At 33.0% G+C, this 10,000-nt stretch overlaps 1 protein-coding gene across 3 annotated transcripts in view; it reads left to right on the top strand.

Annotated features, from left to right (window-relative positions):
* LOC125030357 (protein FAM76A-like) overlaps positions 1 to 8,817 on the top strand; it is a 30,444-nt gene extending 21,627 nt beyond the window's left edge. For 2 of the 3 annotated variants that reach the window (XM_047620366.1, XM_047620368.1), the window contains exons 5-9: positions 2,956 to 3,034; positions 3,880 to 3,945; positions 4,734 to 4,877; positions 5,586 to 5,812; positions 6,403 to 8,817. In XM_047620366.1, coding sequence (XP_047476322.1) covers positions 2,956 to 3,034; positions 3,880 to 3,945; positions 4,734 to 4,877; positions 5,586 to 5,812; positions 6,403 to 6,430 — 544 coding nt within the window. In that variant the 3' untranslated portion in view covers positions 6,431 to 8,817. The remainder of the gene's footprint in view (positions 1 to 2,955; positions 3,035 to 3,879; positions 3,946 to 4,733; positions 4,878 to 5,585; positions 5,813 to 6,402) is intronic. The other variant, XM_047620367.1, reaches the window with a different exon arrangement.
* Positions 8,818 to 10,000: the final 1,183 nt, after the last annotated feature.

The raw sequence follows: 10,000 nt of genomic DNA, 5'->3' as shown, positions 1-10,000 counted from the left end.
GAAAAATAAAACTAAGTAACAGTATGTTACTTTTATCAATTTTTAAAATTTTTATGTAATATTCAATTTTCTGTAAAACAACCTGCGTTGCTGCTTAAAGTGCCAGGGATACATCTTCCTCAGAGCCGGCGCTCCTCCAATCACGGCTCACAGACATTTCATTCCATGTTCATACATCGATGGGAATAATGCAAAATCACCACTGAGTAAAATAGACCTCCCAATAAGTTTGTGCACTCGTGACGAGTCTTTTCCATCACCTCGGCCTTCAGCCACAGTGCTCATGATGGCAGGTTCATGTCACCCAGCCTACAGCCAGATTTTCCTGTGATGGCATGTTCATGTCACCCACCCCTTGACCCGATTTTTTCATGACGTGATGGTCACGTCAGCTGGGTCCAACGGGCTAAGTATGTAAAAGTTTATATTTATAGTTTACAAGAAAGTATTCACTTTGTTTTCTCTTCTCTTTTCCTTTGTCTTCTCTTTTCTTTTTTTATCTTGTCTTCTGTCCTCTTTACTATCCTCTTTTTCTCCTCATTTCTCCTCACTTCTCTTCACTTCTCCTCACTTCTCCTTACTTCTCACTTCTCCTCACTTCTCCTCACTTCTCACTTCTCCTCACTTCTCCTCACTTCTCACTTCTCCTCACTTCTCTTCACTTCTCCTCACTTCTCACTTCTCCTCACTTCTCACTTCTCCTCACTTCTCTTCACTTCTCCTCACTTCTCCTTACTTCTCACTTCTCCTCACTTCTCACTTCTCCTCACTTCTCACTTCTCCTCACTTCTCACTTCTCACTTCTCCTCACTTCTCACTTCTCCTCACTTCTCCTCACTTCTCCTTACTTCTCCTTACTTCTCCTTACTTCTCCTCACTTCTCCTCACTTCTCACTTCTCCTTACTTCTCCTTACTTCTCCTTACTTCTCCTTACTTCTCCTTACTTCTCCTTACTTCTCCTTACTTCTCCTTACTTCTCCTTACTTCTCCTCACTTCTCACTTCTCCTTACTTCTCACTTCTCCTCACTTCTCACTTCTCCTCACTTCTCCTCACTTCTCCTTACTTCTCCTTACTTCTCCTTACTTCTCCTCACTTCTCCTTACTTCTCCTTACTTCTCCTTACTTCTCCTTACTTCTCCTCACTTCTCACTTCTCCTTACTTCTCCTTACTTCTCCTTACTTCTCCTTACTTCTCCTTACTTCTCCCTCACTTCTCACTTCTCCTTACTTCTCACTTCTCCTTACTTCTCACTTCTCCTCACTTCTCACTTCTCCTCACTTCTCCTTACTTCTCCTCACTTCTCACTTTTCCTCACTTCTCCTTACTTCTCCTCACTTCTCCTCACTTCTCCTCACTTCTCACTTCTCCTTACTTCTCCTCTCATGTCCTCTCTTCTCCTCTCTTCTCCTCCTCTTCTCTTCTCTTCTCTTCTCTTCTCCTCTCTTCTCCTCTCTTCTCCTCTCTTCTCCTCTCCTCTCCTCTCTTCTCTTCTCCTCTCCTCTCCTCTCTTTTCTCTCCTCTCTTCTATCTCTCTCTCTCTCTCTCTCTCTCTCTCTCTCTCTCTCTCTCTCTCTCTCTCTCTCTCTCTCTCTCTCTCTCTCTCTCTCTCTCTCTCTCTCTCTCTCTAGAAAAAAAAAAATGCACTCATTGCCACTGGGAATGTATAATGCTCACTGTAGTTTTATTTTAGCCTTGTCTTTACCTGTAGAGGGCTCCACAAGTGCTCACCCATGAAGGAATCAGTAGGCTCACATGACCTCGCCTGATTTCCCCTTTCCTTGAGCTTTCAGTTTTTTATATATATATATATATATATATATATATATATATATATATATATATATATATATAATGGTATTGATACTGTTGATATTGTTATGACATGATTGTTCCAATGTTATTTACAATACTGATAACAGTAAAAAGTAAAACATACTGTTTCCAAAGATTAAGGAAAAAGGGTAAAAAGTGAGGTAAGTAGGACTAGTAACTGACTCCTTGATGACAAAGCACTTGTAGAACCATGTGTAAACACAATTAACAAACTAAAATCTAAGTGGATAGAGCATATATGTACATACCATCCCCAGCATCAATGGGTTAATATTGAGATGTTATACAAAATTTTATGTAAAATATATAAAAAAGGCTTCTGTTCAACCCATGATTATTATGAAATCATGCAATCCCCAGTGGCAGTGAGTTAAAAGAACAAAACAAGTTGGTTATTCTCTACAACTAATTTCTGTTCAGAGGAATCATTGTGAAAAGTAGTATGTAGGGTATTAGTTATTATTATGGTATCTGTTTCTTTGGGAGTGTAACCTTATGAGTATCCAACTTGACTATTTTAGCTACTTGAAACCATAAGGAGATAGCTGGTAAATATTTGTTTGCTTGTAACAGCAAATGACCTACTCTCCAGACACCCAGTGTGATCCCCTAGTTGTTGTATGCATATCAAGATTTGAAACTAATGATCTGGCCTCACACCCATTGGAAAAGCCATTACTTTTTGTAGCAGAGCTTGAGCATCACTAGGATTTTTTTCTCTCTCTTTGATTTGACACAGACAGGTACTCAAAGGGTTATGCTAATATTTATATACATCACAGCTGCATAGAGCTTTTGGATTTTTTTGATAATGGTAGTAGTCTCAGTATTTCAAGTATTTTACATGAAGATTTAGTTTAAGGTAGGTAGTCTCATATGGTAAATGCTCTTTTTCATGATACGGATAGTTTTTTCTTTCTCATTTCAAGATGTTTTCCGAAAATGAGAACATATAGATACAAGAGTAATTTTTTGCATTTATACATGCTGCCATCTAATGTAGGGTGGAATAGTGAAAATGTCAAAAGATGGTGAATATTGATTTATAACTTGAGCATGTTCATCTTACATTGGTTTAATACTCAGTTTTTATTCTTTCCTTTTTCTGACTATAACAGACATAAGCTGAGTGGCCACAATAAAAGACCCAATAGGCCCGATGTTACGAAAATGCCACAAGAAGAACCTCCGGCAAAGGTATAATGTGCTATATGCTCTCCTTTCTTTCTTTCTTTCTTTCTTTCTTTCTTTCTTTTTTTCCTTTATTTTTGCTTTAGCCAGTGTGGTTTAACAAAGAATTCTATCTTGGGCCATACGTTTTTTATCTCTTATTTTGTTGGTTTGTGTAATGCTAGTTGCAAAAGGGGAACAGAAAACCCCCTCAAGATATTAGAAAATCAGGAGGATACACATACTAATCTTAGTATTATCTGTGCTGAGTTATGATTTATTTTTATAGTTCCCATTCTTATTTTTTTCAGTGAGTATGTTTTAATGTGTTTTTCATTTTGTTGTGGAAGGCTTTTGCTATACATAGCATTAGTGATCTAAATGCTGCATGCTGCTTATAAGTGAATAGAAAAGCTATACCAAAGGGACCCAGTCGAGCTTTGATTTATGACACTGTAAATTTGAAAGGCATTTTAAAATTTTGGTTGTGATATTTTCATTTTCAGTTTAATTTGCCTAGCCCACAAAATTAGAGAAATAAAAAGCGAATGGCCTTGCTATTTGGTTTTGCTATCTACAAGGAAGGAACTGTTTTTATTCAAAAGGAGGAAGGTAAGTTTTTGCAGTTAAGAAATTAAGTAATAATTTTAAGCAAGATCGTTCAGGCTGTAAAGTACAGTACAACTGGAAGGAAATATTGTAATGAGATTTTAAATATCTTACATATCAGTTTGGAGGAAGGCAGCCAAATAAATTAGTAATTTACCTCCTTATATTTTTGAGCTAGTAATTTCTGATGTGAGCATCATATGGTTTCTTGATGTGTTTTCATTCCTCTGTCAACACTTACAAGAGTTTTCTCATGTTTTCAGCTGGGATTATATGATACAGACAAAGACATTCAGAGTGTGGAAACACATGACAAATTTAAGAAATTGGTAAGTGTTAAGTAATCACAGAAAAGGTAAACGATCCCAGAAAGAGGGATTGAAACATGAGAGTTGATGCGCTCAAGCTATGAGCACTTTAAAGGAAAATCTGAATAAATCTTTTGGTGAGTACAATGGAAGCCATGGAAAAGGATTTCCTTGAAAAGGGCAGTCACTGTCAGGAAGCTGAATAGGTTGAGGAATAAGTCGAATAGTGTGAGTGAGAAGGGATGGAGAGAATGGACGAAGAGAGTCTATCAAAAAGAGGAATTGTGTATTAGGAAGTTTGGCACTTGGTGAGCCTGAGGAAGATCGATTACAAGGTACAAGTATAGGGAGAGTGATTCAGCAATGTTTAGATTCGTAAGAGTCTATCAACCTAAGGTAAGAGAAGGTTATATTAGTATAAGCAAATAGTGTTAATGGCAATAGATCATCTTCAGAGTTAAACTCAAGTTTAAGAAGTTATACAAGTTATTTCTTTGGATAAGTTTAATGGAGTTTCACTTATTATAAGAAATAATGTTTTACAGTGATTTGGCTTTATCAGACTAAAGTTCATATTTTAGATATTCTGTTTATAAGATTTGTGTACTTGAAATTTTCTGCAACTTCCTTTTCATTAAGTCCAGTATAGAGCAAAGAATTTTGCCAATCCAATGTGGAACTGACAATATCTACATGTATAGACTCAGGTGATTTTTGTGATTAAATCTGTTAACAGATGCATAATCATAGAATATATATATAGTTTGTTTTTATTACTACTGGAACTTAAAACACTAATGTATCATCAGGTATCAAGAAATTCTGGTCCAGTTCGAGATGACCCAGGAACAGCTGATCAGCTTGTGCTAATAACACAACTAAGGGAACGAATAGCTCATCTTGAGAAGCAACTTTCAGGCAAAGATTCTCAGCTTTTGGCAAAAGAAAAACAGGTAAATTTTGGGTTTTACATAATGAGTGGATGTTATAAAAAGTGGGTGAAAATAGCAAATAAAAAGAAGAGAACTGGCATCACCCCCCAAAGAGTTTTCAGATTGTGGGAGGTAGAGTGTCTTGGTAGTGGATGAAGAGATAGGAAATTTTTTGTATTGTTCTTAATACTTCATAGTAATATTGCTCCTGTTTGTATGTTTCTTTACTTTGTTGTGAATGTTTGTATTCCCTTTTTTTCTGTTTCTCAAATTGTACACTATATGTAGTTATTAAGAGATTGGTGCCAAGAGAGCATGTATACCTGCCCTGGCCATTTTGATTTTGTTGATATAAGTGCATAGTCAAGTAAAAGGTTTACTAGATCTTGCCTGTTTACCTTATTCCTTGAATTTTTGGAGTTTTAAATTTTATTGCTTTTATTATTGTTAATAATGTTATAATGATAGTACTGTCATTAAGAATGATAATATTAATGTTCATAACAATAATGACAATAGTAGAAATTATGTTTTTCCCAAAAAATTAAAGGAATGGAGTAAACCTGGGAGTTAAGGTAGACCTAGTTATTGGCTCCTTGATGACTAAGCACCTGTAAAACCATTTATGTGTAAACAAAATACAAAAAATAATGCTCCAGTGTACAGTGCATGTACCCATTTAAATTAAACCGATTAATTAAACTTTTCAAACTTCTTTCTCTGATACAGATGACTGAATTGAAGGCTAGTCAATTCACATTCGAACAGGAGCTCCGTCAGAAGATGAAGAATTGCAACCGGGATTATGAGGGCAAAGTAGACCTATTGCAGAAGAAGATTCGCGAACAAAACCGTGAGATTGCTTTGTTAATGAAGGGCAAAAAGAAGGGTGATAGGAATGCCACTCTCTCAGCCACAGATGGAGGCTCATCTGGGACAGACAGTCCTTCTGTAGGGTAATGATAAATGCCTAACTCCTGGCACTTTTACTGTTTCATTTGGTTTAGGCTGACTTGTGTCATACACAGCAGTCTTTATTTCATCTGCTTGTTTTAATAGTCAGGAATGATGACTCCACTAATTTTCAGCTGCGTGGAAGTTTCTGTATTAATATAGATACCTCTTTCTTAGTTTATCTTTTACATTCTTTTTTTGACAATGGCCACCTGAACAGTGAGTGGAAATTCAGAAATGGTTAGATATGAATGATATTGATGTAGATGAATATTTTTTTATTCACTTATAATGAATTGGACGTTGCAACTTTTGAAACACAGTTTTGAAATGTCAGTATTCCTATAGCTAATTTACATATGTATTTTAGCTTTTTGATATTTGATTAATGTTACGTGTACAAGGAATTTAACAAATGTAATTTACTAATTATGCTGCCAAGTTTAAAGAGATTTCATCTACTGCTTTGCAAGTGTCTAGAGAAGTGCTAAGGACAATTGTTTCTGTGGCATGAATAATATTCCATTTTTGACATGGTTAGGAATTTTTGAATATGTAATATGTATTTTTAATAGTAGTAATATTCTTTCAGTGGGATATCTTCAGGTAAAAAACTATGATTATAAGTTACAAATGAAACGTGGTAGGCCTTGTTCCAGGTAAAGTATAAAACCTATTCATTTTCGAGGACTAATATGTAAGAAGTTTAAATGATTAGGGCTTTTTTGTATTGTAAAGTAATGGAATAAAATGTAAAGTCATGTAATTCTTATAAGAGAGTCACTCAGTTTTAGCAGACATTTTCCAGTATTGTATTTGATTTTTAAGACAAATTGCTTTTCATTTCTTGTAATGTTATAAGTAGTTGTATATTATGATCATCATGATTAACAGTAGGTACATAGCATAAAGGTAGATACCGTGCTATTAACAGTACACCAACTAAAGGCTTGATATATGATTGGAAACTAGTGATCAGCAAATGTATATAGATGTGTTCAAACCTATATTGAGAAGTGTAAGGCTATATATTTAATAAACACTTTCTGTAGTTACTCTGGAAATAAATGGTTACTGTTATATGATGTATTGCAGAGATTATTACTCTGTATTTTGTGATCAACCATCAATAAAGCAGTTAACAGTGACAAGAAAAATATCACCTGATATTTTTTTCACATAAAATGTAGGTGAAGGGACTGTAATATATCAAGTATGATATTTTTTTAGTAGTTACCCAAACATTTTTATTTTGAACTATGATCTAAGCATTGGAAACTAGAACAAATAGTGAAGAGTATATGACTCCATTCTCCTAAGATGTAAGAATTTGTTTTTAGAAAGTAGATCTTTATATTTGGAGTTTTTGACCATTATCTTAATATACAGAAATGTGAGTATCTAATGTTTGTGAATATTCATAGATGGTCTTGTCTTCAATAAGTTTTCTTTTTTATGGTACAGTGCAGTTCATTTCTTAGAACTACTAATGAGAATAATTGATTAAAATCAATAAGTAAACTGATATTTCATTATGGAAAATTGCTCACATCAAAAGCATTGTAGTCAATATTTGATTGTATTGTAAGTGAAGTGAATGATTGAGAGGAGTCTGCATATGCTGTAATTCGATATGGTTATGTCCTAAATTTACATGAAAGTATAGTTTGAAATTGAATTCAATTTTGATTACAGTTTTGGTTACCAGTAATAAAAATGAATCTATATCACAATTCTATAAATTTGTTGCAGATTTGGACTTTCATAAGTATAATTTGCATTGCAGCATTTATGATATTGAGTGTTGTCTTTTTAGACATTATTTGAAGTCATGATCTTTTTAGTATAATGAAGATGCAATGTTCCACACATTCAGATTGTGAAGTAATGTTTTATTATCAAAAAGACTTCATAGATTTTATGGAATTTTGTATATATATGATACTTGTACTTTGTGTTTTTAAATCAGTTATTGGATTTATGTATATTTCTGATACTTAACACGGTATTAACTATAGTAATTGTTTCATGTGTATTTGCACAGGCTTTATAAACAGTTTGCCTGCTTCCTTGAATATGAAATAGTCAAGTGATTTTAAATTTTTATTTCACTATTGTTGTTTCTGTATATCCAAAAGGTTATTTTTGAGGTCACAATTTTTGGTAAATAATTGCAGAACAAAAGATCACAGTATTTATTTATTTATTTTAGTATGTAATTTATAGATATTGTCTTAAAAGTAAACAAGTGGATTTGAAGGATACACAGTAAGTTGCTGTTACAAGCAGTAGTGACATGGGGTGTTTAGTTGTATAAATTATTTAATGTACAATTTTTTCAGGGCATTTCTGTCATGCATTTGTAAGATGACAGGTGCATGTGCCCACTAGATTTTAAAGTATGTTTGTTATATTCAAATGCATAAAATTTAATATGATTTTCATGTAACCATGTTCATCCTAACTTATTTTCATATTGTGATCTTCATTTAATCATATCATAAAATAAATTGAATCAGTCAAATTCTAGGGAAATTATGCATGGAGAGTGCAATAAGATAAAATGTGAAGCATGACAGGTTTATATTTGAAGTCATAGTTTTAGGTATAATGGTGAAGAAACAAACAAGGTGTACAATATACAGAGGTTAAAATATTCCATTACAGAGAAGACCGTTGTATTGGCAGGTACCTTGTAAAATCTTATATAATGTAATTGTTCATATATTTTTGTTTTAGATTAATTGCTAGGAATTTTGAAGGTACAAGAAATGAATGACGTTTTTTTAAACTACCAGCCATAGAAGATGCATTTCATATACCATAACCTCTGAAGTGGATCTTCTGTGAACATATTGATGAAGCATTGGCAGTGAAGAAGGAATTTTGGAGAGCTTTATTGATTTGTGTATTCCGACATACACTTATTCTGTCCATTATAGATTACTTTTCTGTATGAAACGTGCCCTTTGTAAACAGGCTTTATGTAATAAAATATAAAATTTGTCATTTGTTTTTACTTACTCTTTTTCACAACTTTCCTTTGTAAAATCTTTTCATTATATTGCATATAAGAGCTAAAGCTTTCTTTCTGTTGTGAGGAAATTGAAGATTCTCAAGGAAAATCTATGAGAGAAAAAATATAGGCTTTCTGAGTTAACCATGATGTTAAAAATATGGCATGAGGCAGGTGTCACTACTGTACAAATGCCATAATTCTTTAAATACCTGTCATACTCAAATTTAGATTAAAACTATTTTAAAAGATATTTTCATGTGTTACAGATACTGTGACATCACAGTACTGTTGCCATTGTCATCACCTACACAATAGTTGACATTAACCAAAAGATAACAAGAAAATACTTAAAATATGTAGAAACTGAGCTGAGCACACTTGCCTCTGACGATTTGCAAATAAAAAAGACAAACCCACAAGAACAGGAAATACGTTTGTAAAATGTATTAGTAATACATACATAAATTATTAAAAACGAATCTTAAACATGGCATAATTTATTAAACACACAACTTACACATGAGCAAACTCACTTGTTCTGAGGAAAAAATAAGATTCTCTACGGTGACAAGAACAAGTAGACATAGATTACCAGCTGAATGTAGACTGTAACCAGGGGTTTCTTGGAATTCTGCAGCAAACCTGGATTCATAAATCTACAAATGTATACCTATATAACTATATGCATTGGTAAACCTATACTTAAACCCATGTCCACAGACACACATTACAGATAGGTGGAGAAATACAACACTATATATATATATTTATTTGTATATATATATTTATTTATATATAATAGATATAGATATATAGATATATGTATATGTATATAGATATATGTATGTATATATATGTATATATGTATATATGTATATATATATGTATATATATACATATAGATGTATATATATATACATACATATACATATATATATATATATATACATATATATACATATATATACATATATATACACACATACATACATACATACATACATACATACATACATACATACATACATACATACATACATACATACATACATACATACATACATACATACATACATACATACATACATACATACATACATACATACATACATACATACATACATACATACACACACACACATACATACATACACACATACACACATGCACA

This window comes from Penaeus chinensis, chromosome 11, assembly GCF_019202785.1.
Source record: "Penaeus chinensis breed Huanghai No. 1 chromosome 11, ASM1920278v2, whole genome shotgun sequence".
Lineage (NCBI taxonomy): Eukaryota > Metazoa > Arthropoda > Malacostraca > Decapoda > Penaeidae > Penaeus > Penaeus chinensis.
This window is presented reverse-complemented; position numbering and strand designations above follow the sequence as displayed.